The sequence below is a fragment of the Tachysurus fulvidraco genome, chromosome 5, assembly GCF_022655615.1.
Source record: "Tachysurus fulvidraco isolate hzauxx_2018 chromosome 5, HZAU_PFXX_2.0, whole genome shotgun sequence".
Taxonomy (NCBI): domain Eukaryota; kingdom Metazoa; phylum Chordata; class Actinopteri; order Siluriformes; family Bagridae; genus Tachysurus; species Tachysurus fulvidraco.
The window spans coordinates 10,551,496-10,573,395 of record NC_062522.1 but is presented as its reverse complement, the minus strand read 5'-3'; the positions used below and the strand labels follow the sequence as shown (position 1 = coordinate 10,573,395).

The window sequence follows — 21,900 nt, the reverse complement described above, 5'->3', positions numbered from 1 at the left end:
AAGAACCTCAGTAGGTTTACCATGATGAACAGCTACTCTGTTACAAGTTTTTCATTAACCGTGAATAGCTTTAGATCACGACAGCTCGCTTTGTTCGGATAGAGCGGTTGAGCGTTCCAGTACTGTTTGAAGACGTAAGCTGAATTTTCTCGGGTAGGTTTTATGGCTTGGTTATAAAAACATGTTTATTACGTTCAAGCCCGTGTCCCAAGTCAGAAGAAATGTAGCGTAAAATCAGTAGAAGAACGTTGTAGCTTGTGGCCAAATTATTAAGTTTAATGACCAAAAAAAAAAAAAAAAAGCCAGGGCTCCAGTGTAGCTTTTCTTTTTACCCCAAGGTCTCATTAGCTCATAAAGAAGAGTAACACCTATCCTAATCCTACATATGACAAAATGATGGGACTGATCCATGTAATTTGCTGCCATTCCATAAACTGATAGAATTAGGGGTTCACAGGAGCCTGGTTCACATAGGGGCATCAAGATTCGATCCGTAGCTCTCCTGACGACTGGGTGAAATCTCAGACTGATTCGTCTATGAATATTAAATCTCCACCAGCACCGTCGCCAAAAAAAGCACTTTAACGGTTATAGATATTCATTTGGAATTCATAAATAATGTAAGAACCTAAAGAGAAGCAGCATAGGCTACATTCCATATGACTTGTTTCATTACAGCTGCCGGTGAATTGAGTGATTAATGCGCTTCCCCACACTGGGCCTACATCAAAGAGAGCAAGAGTCAACCTTAGAGACTAGAAATCGATCAGAATTAGACATGCACTGCGAGTAGAACCTACACTCTGTACATACTGCAGCTAAATGACTAGAGGGAAAAGAAGCGTGCGGCGTAGATGAGCTTTCGGATCAGTGCGAGAACTACAGAGTGACTCTCGTGTGAGGATTTAATGCTGAAATAACGGCACGTCTACGAACTCTGGTTTATTTACTCAGTAAGAAGTTCCCGGAGGGAAATTAACAGCTCCAGCGGTACTGGCTCTGCAATAAGGGTTCCCCCAGGTGTTGAACATAAATTACATGCACACTAGCGTTTTCATTTAACACTGGCTCATTTAGCAAAGCAGCAATGCGCAATAACACTGTTAGGATCCTCGCACGCACAAAAATGACATTAAGACTTTCCATCACATCACAAATCATGCATACATTCACACACGCACGCCAAACAAAACACAGCCTCGCACCTAATACATGATAATAGCTGCAACCTGACAATTATCCCAGCTCATTTTTTTTTCCCAAAAAAAGGAACGACAAAAGCTAAAAACACAGAGTCTGTCCAGGATACGGAGAAACAGCCCATGACCCATTGACCGCATGCACCTCAGCCACATAGCTTGGCAATTAGAGGTAAAATTGGCTGATTGCTCAACCAAAAACAACACAGGATAAAGGAAAAGGTCTAAGCACGCGAGGGAGGGCTTTGCATGGCCCAGTATCAGGAACAACAAAAGAAGATCCAAACTGAGCAAATCCAAACACGCACAACCGAAAGGAGGTCCAGCGGAACAGACACGAGAACTGATGAATAAGGTAAAATGTACATGCAATAACAATTGCACCGTCGGATTAAAGTGCTCTGTGATTCCATGTTTCCAAAAGAGGCTAGTCTCTCCTAAAGTGAAAACAAACGTGGAAGGTAACGTGACGGATCACAATGCAACAATGGTGAATAAATACATTCAATGTCTCTCCACTGCTTCTCTCTTTGTAAATATCCCGAGGCATCCAGACACTGTACCAGCTCCCAACGTCCTCTGTGGGACGAAGCCTTTGAACCTCCACTGAGCCGAGGTCGACTCTAAGAATCCTGAGACATCTCCAGTTAGACTCTGTGATACTAAGGAGATCTGAAGTCCATGATCCTTACACCAATATAACATTTGTTTGACTGTATATTACAATCACACCCCCAGTGTCACCCATATGAGGATGGGTTCCCCCTTGAGTCCGGTTCCTCTCAAGGTTTCTTCCTTTACCAATTTAAGGGAGTTTTGCCTTGCCACTGCTGCCTGAGTCACCTCAGACTTGGTCATAGGGGGATAAATACATACACACTGTGAACTATATACATCTAATAATAATCTTGAATTTTTATTCTGCTAATTCTTTTTCTTTTATTATTCCTTATGTTTACCTTCTGCTCTCTGTTTATGTTCTGTAAAGCTGCTTTGAGACAATGTCTATTGTAAGAAGCGCTATACAAATAAACTTGAATTGAATTGAACTTAGGAAACCCTTTGCTCTTTAAGAAAGAGGAGCGTTCGGGTCGGCTTTGACGTCTCGTCTCAAAAACATGGGAAGATTTCTCATGACCGGGTGGATTTTTTTTAAATTATTTATTTTTTTACTACAAATGTGGGGGTAATGTCGGTTGACTTCAGCAGCATTGGTTCACTGTAAAAGGTGAAACAAGGTTGTGACTCAGGACACAAACCCTAAAATGTCACAGCTTTTCAAAGCAAACGTTGTTCTCAACGCAAGTAGAAAACTCTCCAAATAAAATGAGCAATTTCCCTGAATTGCGGCTGTTTAAGCGATTTTCACCAATTGCACTTTTTGCTTCAAAGAGTAAAAACTGGTGTAATTGTGAACAGACAGAAAAGGTGAACAGCACTTGTGTCTTAAACTCTCTTAAGATCTGCCTCAAAGTTGTTGTTGTTCTTTCAGCTGTTCCTTGTTAACGGTCGCCACAGAGAATCGTTTGGTCCGCATATTTTCATTTGGCACAGTTTTGTCCTTCCTGATGCAACCCTCCCGTTTAATCCGGGCTCGGGGCCGACACAGAGTTAACTCTTCAGAAAGATCTGCCTCTAAGTAAATGAGGAAAAAAATATTGTATTCACAGAAAGCCAGATCTGATATCAGCATTTAATCCAAAATGGTCAGATCTACATTCTACTGATTTGTAACAGCATTTGTAGAAATCGTGATGATAATGTGACTCCATGTTATGAAATGTCTCACAAACGCAACTGAAAAATCTATAATCTGATACCGCGCTGCAGCCGAATACTCGATTCTGATTGGTCAAAAGCTTACAGTAAGTACTTCTAGTATTTTTACGTTTTAAAAAAAAGGTAAAGATCTTGTACATACGGTGCTGTGAGGAGGTTTGGGGAAAGTATAGATTTCAGAGAAGAACGACCGTTTCTGAACATTTACATGAACAGTGTAACATAACTTTTATAATCCCAGGTGCTCTGGATCTGCGTCACTCCAGGAGGCCGACTGCTTTATCATCTACTCCCGAAGCTCAGACTTTAGTGCACTGGTAGTAATTGAGGTGCCAGAACACTCCTAGTGCCAACAGATGGCTTAATCTCTTACTAACAGACAGTAAACAGCTGCAGGAGAGACGTGGCACACAGGAACAACTTACTCACAGGGGGATTTTCTTGGCAAGGCAACCTGAGCGGGGGGGGGAAGAAAAAAAAAAAAGACACTATCCTGGTATAGTCACGCTCTGAGCTTTTCTGACTGGAGAGTGTAGCCGAGGACATTACAAATACATACACCTGCAGAAAGACAGGCAGAGAGATATACAGAAACTGACACACACAAAAGAGAGAGAAACAGACGGACAGAGAAACACAGACAGAGAGAGAAGCACACACAGGGACAGAAAGACAGACACACTCAGACACAGACAGGGACAGAAAGACACAGACAAGGACACACATACAGGGACAGAAAGACACAAACAAGGACACACAGACAGGGACAGAAAGGCACAGACAAGGACACACAGACAGGAACAGAAAGACACAGACAAGGACACACAGACAGGGACAGGACGACAAAGACAGGCGCTCAGGCACAGGTCGGAGAGACGCACAGGTCAGGGAGACGGGCAGACGCACAGACGGGCAGAAGCAAATCATTAAATGTATTAATTTAATGATTTACTATTTTATTTATTTGCTTTATTACATGTCAGGACCAGCCCCTGAATCCATTAATGAACTGTAAATGAGTCATTGTAAGTCTTAAAAACATTGAAATGTTGAAAGGTAAAACGTGCCCCATCGATATTAACTGTCGATTGTGCTAAAGGAGGGTCTGATCTTGATGAATAAATAAATAAACATTCTCACACATCTAAACAGCTGATTAAAATATAAACTAGTTGAAAGACATGCCAAAAAAAAAGCCCTAGAATTAAATATAGGCTAATTTTCCACTTCATCACAGTTGAGACTTGTACTGCTTCAGTAGTTCCAGTGTTTGGTTAAGCTTTGAAGCTTACTTTGTTTTTGTCTTTGCTCAGACAGCCACTGACGAATTTTAATTGGCATCCTTTGCCCCTGCAGACTAAACACACACACACACACACACACACAGAGAATTTACTCACCTGCTGCACCTCGGTCTCGCCGTTTGAAGTTTTCTCCGTGTACACAAAGGAGTTGAAAATTCTCTGTGGGGGCGAGAGAAAGAGATAAAGCTTCGGTGAGATGTGCTGCCAAGAAAACTGAGAAACAGGCCCATTTTAGTGAACTAGAATGAACTAGAATAAAATCTGGTTCAGCAGAGAATTTTGCTTGGTTTGTTTTTCCCATCAGATCAGACACACTGCAGTTCTTCGTAATACACCTCCAGCCCTGTGATAGCGATCTCATCCAAACCCACCTAGCTAAAGTTCTCAATGTACTTATTTGAAGCCCATACAATACCATATACACCAATAAATCCTTCAAAAATATCTGAGAAATCTGATTAGAGTCATATTAATATCAGCAAACACTCTTTAATTTCTTTATAATCTCATCGTATTCTATAACACACGTTTAAACTGGACCTACTTTTATCTATGGCAGTCCAAACAACTCTGTGTGTGTGTGTGTGTGTGTGTGTGTGTGTGTGTGTGTGTGTGTGTCTTAGCTGATGCCTGGTATTAAATGTCATCAGGTAGCCTTGTAAATAGAAACATTTTAAAGTAAACATTTATTTTCCATGAATTACGGTTGTTTAAGTGGGAAGCTGCTGTAATTGTGAACAGACAGAACATTTAAAACTGCATTTAGGTCTTAAACTAGCAAAATATTTGCTTAAAGGAAATTAAAAAGATTTACGGTAAGCCAAAAACAATCTTTTATTTGTTTTGGTGGTTTGGAATAGAAGGAGGTGCAGCGAAGAGTGAGAAAAGATGGAAGCTGCACTTTCTCCAGGTGTGTGGTGAAGATCACACTTTCTGTACATCACACTACAGACCTAGTTGAACAACAATCAAGGACTGACTCTGATACACACCCAGTCCCCAGGCTCAGGCAAGGAAAGACAGAAGGAATAGAGATGGGAGAAAGTAAACAAAAGAAAAAAAGTAAGACAGAAGGGACTGGGGAAAAACACACACACACACACACACACACACACACACACACACACGTGTGAGAGAGCGACAGACAGAGAGAGAAAGAGAGAGAGGGTGAGAGAGAGAATGAGAGAGAGAGACAGGGAGAGGGAGAGAGAGAGAGAGACAGAGAGAGAGAGAGACAGAAATACAGAGAGCGACAGAGAGAGAGAGAGAGACAGAAATACAGAGAGCGACAGAGAGAGAGAGAGACAGGGAGAGACTGAGAGAGCGACAGACAGACAGAGATACAGAGAGCGACAGACAGAGAGAGAAAGAGAGAGAATGAGAGTGAGAATGAGAGAGAGACAGGGAGAGAGAGACCGAGACCGAGAGCGAGAGAGAGAGATTTTATACCCCATTCTATTAGCCTCAACGCTAATGGCATAGAGATGCTGAGTGACTGGTAGCTAGCAGAATATTTTTAGCTCTTGTATTTAACATCACAAGCAGCCGATCATTCCACACAGAAGAAAAAGCAGGAAAGGAAGGAAACGGGATGTTTAATACACTAGTACAGGATTTTGGATGAAATTTGCAGGACTCTAGTTAACTTAAGATATAACATGACAACAAACTCAATATGACGAGTGATCGTGCAGCACACGTCTCTGTACCTCAGGGATCATCTGACTGACACTCTTATATTCTTACAGTCATACGCTTATATTTACATCACAGCACATTTCTCTCAGGACAACAGCACAAACAGACTCTTCAGTACAAATTGCATTTCACTCTCATTATTTAATGAGTGAAAGAAAAAAAGCAGGCAGCACTAGGTTTATGAACACAGCAGCAATTCTTAGGTACAAACCTACAAATTGGAAAATATTATCCAATAGGTATATTCATCTCTGGTAGGTGGTGTCAGGAAAACAGGCTATGATTTAGGAAACAGCGATTTTGGCAGGAACATAAACATTTACAAGAAAATTAAAAAATATATAAAAAATTTAAATAATGTCGAATAAATAAAAATAAAAAAAAAAGATATCTACAGGTATGATTTTCCAGGTATGAGTAAAATACCTTCTTCGTTGAGTAAAACATTTTTGTTTTGTTTTTTTACTAATTTTTCAACTTTAGTGAAGGGAATTTGTGGTCAGTCAGATTTAAGAAAATATAAAAGTTGTATAAAGTTTACATTTAAAAAAAAATTAATTAATTGGATGGATAGATAGATAGTACTGCTTATACTGAACTTAATTTAAACATGTTTCTAATTACTAGATTGAATGATGTAGCCTGATAGTGATCAATTCACATAATAGTAACGAAATCTTATGAGGATGGGGATTATCTGTAATGTTTCAGTTTCAAAACACAAGCATATTGGGTTTGAGTCACAGCTCGTGCTTGAGCATGGGGCTTGATTTATTCAGTTCTTTGAAAATCCACACTCAAATCCTGCTGGATATATGAAAACCTATTGCGTTAATGCTCCACAATTCGATCCTGTGTTCCAGATGTACGCATTTAAATTAACAATATTCAACAAGCAGTGTTGGGTTCATTTGACAGTCGGAAAATCCTCCATTAAATAAAAAAATGAATATAATAATAATCCACAAACCCTTCAGAGGCCATATGTAATATACCTCGCAGAATGTCAAACAAGCTTGTAACTACTGGACTGTGGTGTTATGTAAGAAATGGAGGTGATCTCACAGGCAGAGCAAACAGCCATAAACCAACAGGGCACCGGTTCGAATTACACAGTAGACACGGGCAGTGGGTGCTTCACTCCGAGGTCTTGCATTCTGTAAATGCCCAACACTTGTCCTCCAGCTCCACACTTCTTAAAAATGTGTAAACACTGGCAACAAACGGAGCAGCTGCATGCAAACAAAGGCATTTATATTGCGCTCTTATTATAGCCATGATAATCCTTACAGACAACACTGTGCAGTGATGTGCAGCACTGGCAATAAAACAAGACCAAGCGTTATTACTGAGATTAACCAGGCATAGACACTGTGCAGTTCACAGGACTCTTTACTGCAACTCAACATTACACCGTCTGTGATGTGCTCGTTCATGTGTCCTGTCCTGATCCTGCCGTGAGAGTCATTTCAATATGTCCTTCTCTTATCAAAGCCATTCTTAAAGGATATCTTAAAAATGTATAACAAACTAAAAATAAAATGTCAGAAAATAGATTTTCTCCTAAGTATGGAAACTTCCAGGAGTCTCTGAATTGTGTCAGTTTAGCTGGGGCTGAGCGATATGGAGGTCTTGAAATGACATGCATCATGAAACATTGCGTTCTCTATCGATTTAATGCGAAAGAAAAACAGGATCTAGAAACATCGTCATGCATTTTACAGAATTGGCCTTTTGGTAATTCTGTGAAACAAACAGCGTTTTGTGAAACAAACGAAAGGTGTTTTTTTCCTCTCTTTATTTGAAACTGACACTGAACAGAACCTTCACAAATGAGAAAAAAAACATCACTGTCAAAATGGGAATAATATGAACACAAAATAAAAAAAGTAAATATTCAACAGGCTGAAGTCTGTTCTGTGTCGGAGCATTGCAAGCAGTTTCGCTCGCTCTCAGGCTCCTCCAGGAGTTTCTAGCTCTGACCTGCAAAAGTCTGGCTTTTGTGACAGTGGTAATATAGAAAATGTAGGAAAATATCCATTAATAAACATTTCTCCATCTAGCTCTACAATAGGTTGCGCACAAGCGAGAGTGAGGTTTCTCTGAATATCTGCAGAGCTAGTGATTTGAGTTGAGAGCCATTAGTTAATCCCAACAATACTGACGTTCATAAAGTCGATTATATCCAGTTTAATATAACTAAACGATTTACGTTTAGAAACAAAATGGACGAATGTTCTGTGTTTTTGCTCCGCCAAAATTTCTTTGAGGAAATATATCCTAAAGAAGCTGTACTTACTTTACAGCACACTGGCTAGCTAGCATCCAGTAATTTGCATAAATTGAGTAAACTCAACGTCTTTTCTTTTATTAATCTACTCATCAAATGGACAGGTTTTCATAATAACTCCCAGAATGCTGCTTGACCAATCAAATCTGAGATTCTGTATTATAAGTGTCTGACTGCTATATGTGACAGAAAGCAGATTTCTCTAGGATGACTCTAAAAGCGCACACTTTCACATGCTTTTACATTCAAATAAAATGAAAACGCACTTGCAGCAGAGGCGCGAGTGCTTGGTTCCCACTCTAGAGGGTTTGTTTTCCCAAAACGCTCTGATGGCTTTCACAGCTATGGCTACGCTGGGGAGGAATTTCACAGCTTGAAACCCGAGAGCTCTGACTAGACACGGCGAAACCTGCTGCGTGAAAGGTCCTTGAACCTTCAGAAGGGAGCGTATGCAGAGTGAAACCTCGAGATATGTGCGAATATGGGACCTGCACAATGTTACCGTGACGTAAGCTCGCTGTGGCACAAGGCTGTAAAATAGCACTAGCCTACTCAGCACAATATCAGAGCATAGACACAAATACACAGCACGCTACAGACCGATACACAATCCCTCTTCAAAACCCTTAAGCAGCCTACAATCAAAATGTTGACCCAGTGCAACCTACTGACATGGAGCGTGATTATAAAGTAGATTCTACAGAAAACAGCATGTGATTTGCTGCTTGATGCTTCTACAGTGTTTGTTCCTTCGCCCTTAGGAACCGCCTGGTCAGGAGTGGGGTGATTTAAATTAGATTGCTAGTTTGTTGAAATTTTAAATTAAACACATCACTAGCAGAAAGCGATGATAAACACGTGGCGTAGCTTGGGTCGAGGAACTAACTGTCAGAGCCGGGATTTCACACCTCATGCTAACAACCCCGACTATTACATCTCTGCGGGTTTCTTCCAATTCAATTAAGGATAGTGGAGGTAACGTTACACTAGTCTACACACGCCAAATCCTGCAAAATAACAAAACAAATCCACTTACAAAGAGCTCTTGCAGCAGCCGCTTTGGTTTAAGAAAATGTTGTGCTGAGAGATTATTAATCTCATTAACCCAAGGGTTAAAATGAACTGCAGTTCAATAGAAGCCTGAAACAGGTCAAGCTTATTGTACCCTGATACCATCATTCTTTGACAGAGGCATGGTCAGACATGATCATAGTAACTCAAACAAATGTCTTGCTTAATAATGACAATGACAATGACAATTTATATAGCACAATTAATTAAACTTCCGTCAACCAATGTGCTTTTCATTAGATCATTAAGAACAGAAAAACACGCAACAAACAAAAATTATAAAATCGTACAAATATCCCATCAGCCATACACTTTTGAAAATGAAAAAAATGTCTTTAGCCGGGACGTAAACATTTTAAGAGAAGAGGCTTGTCTAATGGACAGTGGCAGAAATACAGAAAGCACGATCTCCCCTGCACTTAAGCCTCGACTTTGGGGTAAACAATAGATCCTGGTTGGAAGGCCGAAGGGATCTATTGGGTTAAAAACCCAAGATGTTACCGAAATAGAGAACAACATGCACACCAGCTCAGCTATACATCAACTTTTTGCTGATATTCAAATTGCAGGTATTAAGAGATTCAGATATACCTGCTTAAAGTTTTGCAGATGTTTATTCAGCAAGTGTCAAGTCTAAATGAAGTGCAAAGTTTTCCTATAAAAGAAAGAAAAATAAATAAATAAATGAATGAATAAGCCACCGGAGAGGAGTCTTTGTAGCGTTCATGACACAGTGCTGTAGCTTCTGGTGTATTGTTGGGATGGCTGAGAATAAACCTGTTAGCAATACATGCATCTCCAAAGCTAGACTCCTGGCTGGCTAATTCTCATTAAATTATGGAGCGTACCAGCAAGGGAAAGCAGGAAAGGTGCTCTAGTCCTCCCTTACCTCCTGCACGATGGGCACTGGACCGAACCTTAAATCGATCATGACTCCATACCAGAGTTAAAATACTTCAGAGTGAGTTCATGCTGCTGCTTGTGGTGAACATGGACTGGCTGTGGGATGGTAGTAGCTTAAATGTCTAGCTAGGTGTTCTATTTTTAATATGGATTGAGCATTTTAGCTACATCCAGAAAAAAATGGCTTTTTGCACCATTTATTGAAATTCATATCAAATTAAATACAAATCAAATCAAATACTGTGTGCATATATATATATATATATATATATATATATATATATATATATATATATAAAAATATATACACACACACACAGTATTTCTGCATATATGTGTGTATATTTCATATATATATATTATATATATATAAATATACACACACACACATATGCACACAGTATTTCTGCATATATGTGTGTATATTTCATATATATATATATATATATAGATAGTATATATATATATATATATATATATATATATATATATATATATATATATATATATACACACACATACATACACACACACACACACACACACACACACACACACACACACACACACACACACACACACACACACACACACACACACACACACACACACACACAGAAAACCTGTCGCAGTAGCATCATTCTAGGTGGCTGAAGCTGCATATTTCCTCATTGGTGATGTAGCTTACTGTCTACCTGCTGTAGCAGAGAAACTGGGTCCAAATAGAGAAGATGAAAGCCGAGAGAACAAAAGGCACGAGTGTGTGCTGATGTGAAGCTTCCTGCTGCTGCTACCTTCATCCCCTTCCTTCTGCACCTTATTGCCAGCTCTTGCTCCCAGCAGTCATAGGCTCATTGCACTACAAAGCCACTGGCCTAGAATCAGGTCCCATCTGATGCCAGTTTTCTATTTTTTGCCACCAACAAACACACAAACACATGCACTCACTCACAAACACTTTCTTTTTCTTTTGTGCTTCCAAAGACACAGCAGGGAAAAATCTGAATTCCTGCATCTGGATATGCAGCTATCCAAGTGACTGATGTGTTTCAAACATGATATACTGACTAAAACCTCAGCTGCTATGGGGTAGCAGACATGAAAGTAAAGTCATCATGAATAACAAGCCAGATGTCCAAAAGCATTTATGTAACAGAGTTATTCAAATGACTTGTTTATAAAAATGTCACAGAAACCTTCCCTTTGCTGTGCTGCTCATATAAAAAAACACATTAGGAACTGCTTGCTGGCCCAACAGGTTGTTAAAACCAATTAATACGTGAACCTTTTTCATTCATCAATCACATCCAGACACAGATATTTTGGGACGGGGAAGAAAAATATTTAGTTAATTAAAATGAAAAAATAGGTTCCAAGCCTGTTACATCAGGGGGTGTGTACATTGCAGGGGTGAAGATAAAGTAGCATTGCCAAAGAAATGTATATTGTTACCATGATACCTTCTTTTACCTTGTACCTTCTTTTAAATTGTAATCTCCTCAGGTACCTTCTTTTAAATTGTGGTTATCTCAAATGTCTATATTACTTCTACTTGAGAAACTCACTTATGATATTCATCAAGAGTCTAATGATTTTTGGCAGATATGGACACCTCTCTGGTGCCACATTAACAAGCTCTCTTGATCCTCTGTGTTGCAGTGTACAGTGTAATTGTTGTTTATTGTGTACTCGAGACTGTATCGATATGTTTATGTACATCAGAATAACCAACCAATTAAAAAAAAAAAAAATTAGTATTGGCAGGAAGTTCTGCACAACAGTGTTGGTTGCTAGCTACCATGCCAACATGCCCAGTAAATAGTGCACCGGAAAAACGCCAGAAAAAAGTTGTTTAGCCGTGGTGGACTTCACCAGCTTCATTTGAACAAATCATAAATGAACGTAAACTTCAAAAGGAATAAATAGATAAAAAAAAAAAAAGAAGCTCAGCGAAAGTAGCAGAGAACAAAGCGATAAAATTGTGCATTGTGTTTCTCTGCATGTTCAAATAAGTTCTAATCAACATGAGTAGCAGCTGCACACAAACACCGCTACACTATGCTAGACTGGTTACATCGTCACATAAACAACACTTAGCAACAAAACCAGTTCGTTTCTGTGGAAACTCATAGCAGGTTGGCGATAAACTCCAGTTCGCCTGGTCCAGGATTCATCTAAAGCTCCTGAGATCCTGAAAAAGTTTGTTCACACAGAAAGGTCCTGTAAGTAAGTAAGCACCTGATAACTTCTCTGGATCTTGAAGATTAGAACTGGACTGACTCTCAGGACATCCATGTGCACATGCTTCCAGATAGCAGCTTACATCAAGGAAAACAAACTTGAACGCAGTAATACATTGAGTCAGATCTACAGAATCCCTTATTTAACTGTCTTTTTCTGTATTGAAAGATTACAGCATAACCTTGTTGCCAGCTGAGCTTTGTGCAGGCTCGGGTTCTTGATGTTGTTTGTCAGATCCTGATCTGGATGAAAATGCAAAGAGTTTGCTAATCCTGCATCTTACTAACAAATGTACTGAGTCTCCAACAAAGCCCAAATCCTCTTATTGAGCACAGTAAATCCAAAACTTAAGTTTCCAGGCAGAGAACTTAACAGGAGGAGTCGTTTCCCATGCAATAAGAAAAAGAACAGAACAGAAAAAGTCCCATGTAATCTTAATGGAGCATAAGCTATTTAAAATAAGACTTTTTGCATTTACACAAATAAACTCATAGATAAGTGACCGTTTCCATAGAAACAAAGAAGCAGGACAGAAAAGCATTATGTTAGTAAGCTTTGAAATCCGTGGACTCTTGGGTACTTTAAGCGTGGCTGGTTATGCCGTTTAAGGAAAAGTAGAAATTTTCACCTGGTCAACAAGAAAGAAATATATGAGAATGTGTGAATGATTTAACTAAGTGCAAGTCCGAATGGGTGCCATCGGTCCTTGCAGACTTGACCGTGTGTGTCCTGTGGCTGCTGCAGAAAGTGAGCGAGTGTGAGCAGAGGGCTGACGGAGCCTGGCGATCTGCAATAACAAAACCCCTTTGTAAAAACAGTGAGGGCCCCGCTGAGAGACTGGGTCATGCCGCGGAATCTGGAGCAGATCTGCAGCTCACTGCCGGCCTGTTTTCTTTCAATCCTGCAGACAGGATATAATGGTTTCCACATGTGAAGGGGGCCTGAGTAACAACGACAACAGTTGAGAGGCCCGGTGTTTTATTACCTTCCCTTTTCCACATGCGGCCGCAGCCGCAGGGCTTCCAGCACATCTGATCCAAGCCTCGGCCAAGAAAGGAAGGGAGAGCACTTGCGACTATAGTTGTGGTATGTGACAGAAACGTAACCGAGGTTTAAATATCAGTTTCGTAGGCCTTCATTTTTCTCAGGGTTTGGCAAGAAATGGACATTCGAGAGAATGAAAAATGGGAGTAAGCTGCGTATTCGATTACAAATTCATTAACTGTGTTGTTAAGGTGTTACCTAAATCCCAAATTTCCCAGTTTTCATGGGAGTGGGAAACTACTATAAAGCACTTCTTCAAGTCTGGCGAGTCAGTAAATCCAAATTCAGTTCATAAATCAATAGCCATGCACCATCTTGAGGCTCCTGCACCTAAAATTAGCTCACTGTGTATAGCCGCCTCCAAGAGTTGGCCAAGGTACATGTGAGGGTGACTCGGCGTACTCTGTCTCTCTGGATAAATTTGGGAGGCATGCAAGACCTGTGTCTGGCAGTGCCAGGTCCTAAGCTTCAAAAGCAAAATGAGCCTCACATGATGCTGAGAAAGTGCAGGACGAGAGGGAGTGAAAGCAAAACGCTCTGCTTGACATTCCTGAAGCTGATCCATCTACTCAGAGAGGTACAGCACCTTTTTCAGCCCGACTGTGCAACAATTATCCAGAAACTCCCAATCAGACTCCAAATATGACGCTAAAAACGGTACGCAGAAATAATGAATGGTGTTTATAGTAGGGAAGAGAGAATTATATCACTATATCATAAATAGAAGGTAGTCACCCATTGTGGCTCTCTTCCAAGTTTCTAAACATGAAGACAAAGGTTCTGGGGGGAAAAAACTCTCAAAACAACAACAAAAAAAGAACACTGACCAACCAGTGGAACCTTCCAGCAATAATGATGGCCAAAGACAAAAGTCATGCATAATTACTCTCAATTAAAGAAACCAAAAATTCTTGAAACTACCCAAGGTTACATAGCACATGCGTGAATTTAACCAAATAAAACCTCTCATATCATGGAGGGGCATTAGAAAAGTATACAGTCATTTAGAAGAGACAGACAGAAAGACAGACAGTTTCAATTATACACCCATCCAATAGACTTACTGATTCTAGCCTTTTGGAAAAATAATCACGCAGTACAAAGTCATACAACTTGTGTATTTTTATACCGAAGACACACCTTGGAAACGTCACCTACTGGCTAATTCCACACTCTTTCATTTGAACCATTGATTAATGCATACATGCACTTTGACTTGTTTTGGATTTGCTTCAGTAGACATTCATACCCATCAAATCCGGGGAATTGTTGTTGCGACACCGGTGCATTTAGTTAAAGGGAGATTGTTTCACCAAGCTCCCAGCTCCTACAAGTCCAACCCTGTTCTGCTTACCGCTGTAGATTCCACTGTCAAATTCTCTTCTTTTTTCCCCTTTGTTTTCATTTCGTTCTCTGACTAAATATAAAGATCTAGCTACTATATTCAGGGGCACGAAGGCTTAGTGGTTAGCACGTTCGCCTCACACCTCCAGGGTTGAGGGTTTGATTCCCGCCTCCACCTTGTGTGTGTGGAGATTGCATGTTCTCCCAGTGCCTCTGGGGTTTCCTCCGGGTACTTCGATTTACTCCTCCGGTCCAAAGACATGCATGGTAGGTTGACTGGCATCTCTGGAAAATTGTCCGTAGTGTGAGAGTCTGTGAGTGAATGAGAGTGTGTGTGTGTGTGTGCCCTGCGATGGGTTGGCACTCCTTCCAGGGTGTATCCTGCCTTGATGCCCGAGTATGCCTGAGATAGGCACAGGCTCCCCGTGACCCGAGTAGTTCGGTTAAGCTATAGAAAATGAGTGAGAGTGAGTAGCTACTATATTCTTGACTCATTCTAGAATTCATTCACATCTTGACTCATTCTAGATTTAGACTTTCTTTTAATTAGCAGGAAACTGAGAGAAAGTGAGGGGAAGTTGTTAAAGTGTTGGACTACTGATCAGAAAGTCGTGAATTCAAATCCCAGGTTCACAAAGCTGCCTCTCCTGGGCACCTGAGCAAGGCCATAACCCTCAATTGCACTGTTTAAATGAGATAAATGTAAGCTGCTCTTGATAAGGGCATCTGCCAAATGTCGTTAATTAGTGACTTTAGCAAACCTATGAAAACAAATCTCCACACTCCCTCTGACACTTGATCAAATGGTACATTGAAACTCAGAAGCAGGTGAATTGAAAAAGCAAAGAAAAAAAAAAGTATACAGTGTGTTTTGAATGATTCCCATTTATAGGAGTACATCCAGTTAGCGTGCCTTCATGGCTCATGTGCTGGCTGTTCTGGCACACAGGATGACCAGCTATTCCAGCCCTCATAAGCCTCTCCAGCCTATAACAGACAGATAGTGAGACCTGAGCCAGGAAATGCTGCCCCTTCGCACCCAGTCTCCTGGGCAGACCAAACCATACGAACGCTGCTTATGAAGGACTTTGTTCTGAGCATTTTAACCTTATTAGGGCTTTATATGAAATCGTTTAAACTACAGAAACAGTGTTTAAGCTAAGAGCTCAGGGGAATGTAGAGAGAGAGATAAATGGCTGTTCAGATTTCGTGGTTTTTGTGCCGATGCAGATGAGGGGAAAAAGAGCCTATACTTTACAAAAACAAAGTGCAGCTCAAATCAAGCGAGTCTCTTGGAAGTGACTAGAATAATGCGATCGAACTGTCTGAGGACTTGTTAACGGTGAGGTTTCTGATCTAGACCTGCCAAAAAATACACCAAGCGCTGGCTAAAGAGCTCCGTTTGGATTCAGCAGGACTTGCCTTATTGTGTCAAGCACCTTTTTGCATTAGTCTAGCCACAAACAGTGCGGCAGTAAATCTTTTAGTGAGGAAAGGGTGGTCCTTTTTTTGACTGGTAAATTAAAAGTGAGATCATGTCTAGAGAGACAGATGTACAAATGCTTAAACAGCTTATCTTTCACTGTTTCTGAGCAGCAATACTAAACAATGAAAATAGCATGGCACTGCAAGGCTACGTTCAAATGACACGAATCAAAAAAGCCTTTCTGGCGATGACAAAATCTGGGCTTTATTTTTTAGGAGCGGGAAATCTTTATAAATCAGACCGGAGACTATGATGTGTGGTTCTTGATCAGATACATAACAGATGAGCGGTCAAGCGTTATGAAGAATTCATGTGGCTTTTTCCCCAACGCACTATAATGCTCGTGTGCGTCTCTTATCAAAGATCATCATATAGTGGCAAAAAAAAAAAAAAAAAAAAGCAAAGGAGGACAAAAGCAGCATTGATTTTATTAGGGGTAACAATGCAAGCAAAAGTAGAAGCAGTCTACTGACAGAAGTGTTGGAAAGCATGGTCAGAGAAACTGGTGTCTACATATGGGGCATATAAAAGACACCTATAGCCCTATTTGGACGGGACTAGTTTTACAGGGGGCCGTTAGAGAAATTTCAGTTTCACAGACGTACTTTGTGATTTTAATCTGGTCCGAATCTGCCATGTCTGTCTTTTCCTCGCACGACCTGTGCAAAAATCCCAGAGCAAATTACCTACTGTTTTTCAGCAAACTCGGCGCTCCTCTGAGAAATCTAATCCCGTCTGAATGCGAATGTCTGTGATTGCCGCAAATTTTTTTTCCAAAACGCGTTTTCTTGTCTGTTTTTGGTCAACGTGAACTACCGTGTTAACCCTAGCGCACCGGTATTCAAGTTTCTGCTTTCTGCACACCAATAATCGATGTAAATGTGTTTGCTACCCTGCGAAGAAATAAAAAAATTAAATCAACAAAAAGAGCCAAATCACAGAAATTTTTCACGTAAAGACTGGTTACTGTAATATCAGTTTCAGGTAAGAGTACTTTCATTTCTATAGTCAATTACATAACGTGAAAATTATATAAAAACTTATTTATTCCAGTGGGTTTATAAGAAGTTCTATATAAAACCATATGATGTTAAACATTTTTTATTGATCGGTCATATGACCATACGCAATCCACGCATCTTGGACATGTGATCTTGTGCAACGCCCACAAGTAAAACTCAGACACTCCTACCTCCGTAATAAACACAGAGATGTTAGTCCCGTCCGAATCCATACATGAAATGACAAGACGTCGGCTGAAAAAAATTCTAACTCAAACGTCGTTTGGAAAACTAGTCCCGTCCGAATAGGGCTTATGAAACATTTGCAGTTATAACTGTGCACCAACAAGATACATATCCATGCTAAGGAATTGCAAATGTTGAGAATGTGGCCTCTGATGTGTCCGTGAGCAAGCAGCAAATTCTGGGATGAAAAGAAGAGGTGCTGTAGACTGGAAAGGTATGAAATCCAGTAATCTACCCATCTTTTTCCCGAATGATGCCGAGCGGCACAGACGCAGATACAAATGCATTCATCTGTTCCAGTCAGCTGTGCCAGAGAAGTATTGAGGGAAGATCATTAAGACACAAAGCATGAAAAATTGAATCCCTGGATACATCAAAGAGGCATCTTCCCCAAACTGCACCATACATGGCCTAATTGTCTAAATAATTGTCCAAAGAGTGCTTTGCTTTAAAGTTTTAGTTTTTATATTTGCAGACCTTTCCAGCTAACAAGTAAGAATTCTTGTAATTTGGGGAATTTGTGTCCTTTCTGTGTCCCGATGACCCTCTGCCCTGGTTCAGACATGTAGTGATGATGCCAGCTGACAGGATGAAATGCCATCATGGGGCAGATCTGCAGGGACTTTACTCTGGAAAGTAGCAAGTTTTTACAAACGTCTAAAAACATTTTTTGTTAATTAACCGAGGTAATATAACAGGTGTATTACACTAAAGGAGCACATTTAGATAGTGTGTTTGTTGTACAGAAGTTAATAAAAAACATTCTTTTTCAGGATGGAAACAAAATAGCAGTGAAGGGAGAGTAAGGCCAGAGTTATGCTCAAGTATATGGCAGCTACATGACCACCATTGTTTGCATGCTCGCCTGCTGACCTTTAGTACATCTGAAGGATTAAAATCGAGATCCTCGGTGACAGGTCAGAGCCAACGCATCCCTGTCAAGCAGGTGCACATGTCTAACTGGAAAATGTTTTGGGATTTCATTCCAGCCATTCCGGAACAGATTTGTCTCCCTTCAATATCACAGAGATGTTACAACATCTAGGTCTCAGCCATTAGTCTAGTTCTAAAACCTTTCTCCATTGTTTTGATGAACAGCATAATTGTGACCAACTGAGTGTAAACTCACCCTGTAATCATGCCAAGTGGGAGCTAAAACTTTTGTCGGACGTACTGAATGAGCAAAATGCAGATTAAATGACTGTGATGCACCAAATAATTATATTTTAGAAGTTAACGTTTATAACAAACTTTATACCATGCTGCTGTCTGGTCAGAAGTTGCTATAAGGACAGCAATCATTTAAATGAATGCACTTGTTCTAATATGTTGTGCTTTTTTCGCAGCTTGCAGCTGTCCGCAAGTCTTGCAACATTAAATATGACGATAAAAAGTTTTAAAAGTCATGAGGAAACTACAGTCCAAGGGGACAACATGGGGGACACCCTGGACAAGGTGCCAACCCATCATACAGCACAATCACACACAAACACACCGATTCACAAATTACAGAGAATTTTCGAGTTTCCAATCAACCAACATGTCATTGGAGCAGGGAGGAAACCCTGATACACGTCTAAACATTTGAAGAAACTTGGTATAAGCTTTGTGCACACAGGACAGGGGCGAAAATTGAACCCCCAACCCTGGAGGTGCGAGGCAAATGTACTAACCACCAATCCGCTCTGCCCCCCATTAATACTTTTGCAGATTTATGCTGCATTTATCAGATTCTGAAGTCTATGTATACAGAATATTCTACGTTCAGAAAACTACCTGATGCATTTCAATTAGAGCACCACTGGGTGTGAATGTGTGTGTGACAACAGAGCAGATCAGCAAGCTTTAACCATGTACTTGGCATATGTGCTAACTACAGAAAGCTCTTTTGAAGGGGATCCAAAATGAATAGTGGGCCAACAGAGGAACTCCATCCGAGTGGTCAAGGAGAACTGTTGGGTTTAGGATCAGCGCTGCTCACCCGTTGTCTACATCCTGCTGCTAGTTCTGCTCTGAAGGACAAAGGGTCTTTCGGCTGTGTGCAGCGTTCACACAGACACACACACGGGCCTGGTTACAGACAGGCATCAGTAAGCAGGAACCCACAGTGCTGCCAAAGTCCATTAGGCTCACTCAGACAGGCTTTCTGCTCCGCTTGTTAAAAGGAGTTCTTAGCACGGACATTTCTCTCAGCCACTAATAGAGCATTTTTCCTGCCTTTTTAATCAAACCTGCTTTATTGCTAATTATGTCGAGATTTTAATAAAACAAAAGGCAAACTCAGTGTTTTATCAGCAGCATCATCGTTTATATTTTCTCCCTTTTCTCCCTTACCAGTAAACTGCGATAATGTGTAAATCAGCATGAAGCGCTGCGTGCCGGATCGAGCCGCACTGTCACATGGTGAATAATGAATCTAATATTTACTGCTTTGTTGCCTGTTTTACTCATTTCACAAACAGGAACATTAAGGCAGGATGATGTGGAGTAGGATAGTGGTGCTGGATTGATTCGCAGGCACAGACACGCAGGCGCAGACACCCGCGCGCAGGCACAGACACACGCAGATGCAGACACACGCGTGCAGATGCAGACACACACAAACCCTTTTAACTAAAACTCATGCAATTAGGACCTGTTTGTTTAGTCAATATTTAACACTTCTGAAAAAACGGACCTTGCTCCTTAGAGGTATGTGTGTTTGTTTAGAATCTGCTCTTCAGTGAATTTATGCATGCGACACACCAAACTCAGTCAGACATATTTGGTGTCGAATTTCAGATTGTGTACTTGTGGGCCTGCAAAGTGAATAACCACTGGAGCTAATCCAAAAAAACAAAAGCTGCTCCTTGTTCCCAGTGCAGGAATGTAACGGTTGATTTTGGCACTTCCCAACTTTTCTGAAGAGCAGGCATTGTAAGCAAACACACACCAAACACTTGCCATGGGCTTTGGAGAGAAACCCAAACAGAGAGGACTATCGGGATGAAAGATCCCGATAGTTCTCAAACACAGCTGGAAAAGCCTGAATGCAGCATGATGAACTAACATGATAAACAAAGAACACACACACTCTTACTGTGGTAAACCTAAAGATGGTACATATTAAAAACGTATATAGATTAAAGCTAATATTTCCTCTTGAACACACATTCTGCTAATTATCATCACACAACAGTTGGAGTTGTTACAGTTTGATGATTTCACACTTAATCACTCTGTACGATGGCACCGTTACCTCAGTTGATATAAAAACAGAGATTAAACATATTTTTGTTTATTATCTAAAGCTGAACAAGGTAACATTATTGATATTGTGATGAAGACAGTGGAAAAGAAGAAGCTGGTTCGATGTTAAGAGATGTGCTTCAACTGCTTTAAGTCTAAAATGTATTCCTGCCAATTTGATAGCAAACCTAAATGTCAAGACATATCCGATTCATAGCGGTGTTTATAGCATCGATGCAAAATGTTTGCTCATATCAGGCTCACCCAGGCTCACATCTAGATTAGCTTGTGTGATACAGAGGCTTTAAAAAACGGATGTGGTCTGGCAACCAGGCTAAATTGTTAGATAATGTTGTAGAACAATATCTATATATTTGTCAGTTTCTGGTCTGCTAAAAATTGTAATAAACAAACAAATATATTGTTGTGCGTTTGGTTCTCGATCTCCCATATTGAGGCACATCAGTACTTTCATATTTTTGTATCTATTACTAAAGTTTAATTCTTTTTTCTTTTTGCTAGGTGAACAAAAAGCATTTCTGATTCATGAGGTGTTAAAAGTGAAATAAAAAAGTTCTTGATTTTGCTGCAGTTGCTTTTCAAAATGTACAATGCAAATTTCTGTTTTTTTGACAGATTTAAATTGCTAAAAAAAAAAAAAAACAATTGTAAATGCACAAAATATGAAGTATTACAATGTCAAAGATATGGTAGATGTTCAGTTTTATTGGTTTACTACTAACTCAAATTCGGTTCTAAGACTAATTCAACTTTTTTATTTCTATTATATCATTTAGAGGCACATCGTGCTAAGCGGTTTTCACTAGGAATTGGAATTAACGCATTGTAGCATGATTAGCAAAATATTGTAATTGAGATTTAAAAAATGCTATAAAACCTTTTAAACTAAAAGCACAGCCTTCTTAAGATGGTATCAGTATCCAATAACCTGCGATACACCCAAAACCCTGTACACACGGACAACAAAACCCGCCAAGATAAACACATGGCACCGCATCCCTGACGAATAAAACCACCCAGCAAAGAAAGGTGGAAATATCACTTC

At 40.2% G+C, this 21,900-nt stretch overlaps 1 protein-coding gene across 3 annotated transcripts in view; it reads right to left on the bottom strand.

The window, feature by feature from the left end:
• Positions 1-21,900, bottom strand: part of cachd1 (cache domain containing 1) — a 77,548-nt gene that overhangs the window by 45,100 nt on the left and 10,548 nt on the right. The window contains exons 1-2 of one of the 3 annotated variants that reach the window (XM_027146904.2): positions 14,884-15,111; positions 4,379-4,441 (exon numbers count right to left, since the gene is read on the bottom strand). In XM_027146904.2, the coding sequence (XP_027002705.1) occupies positions 4,379-4,441; positions 14,884-14,934 (114 nt within the window). In that variant the 5' untranslated portion in view covers positions 14,935-15,111. The other 2 variants (XM_027146905.2, XM_027146903.2) reach the window with 2 other exon arrangements.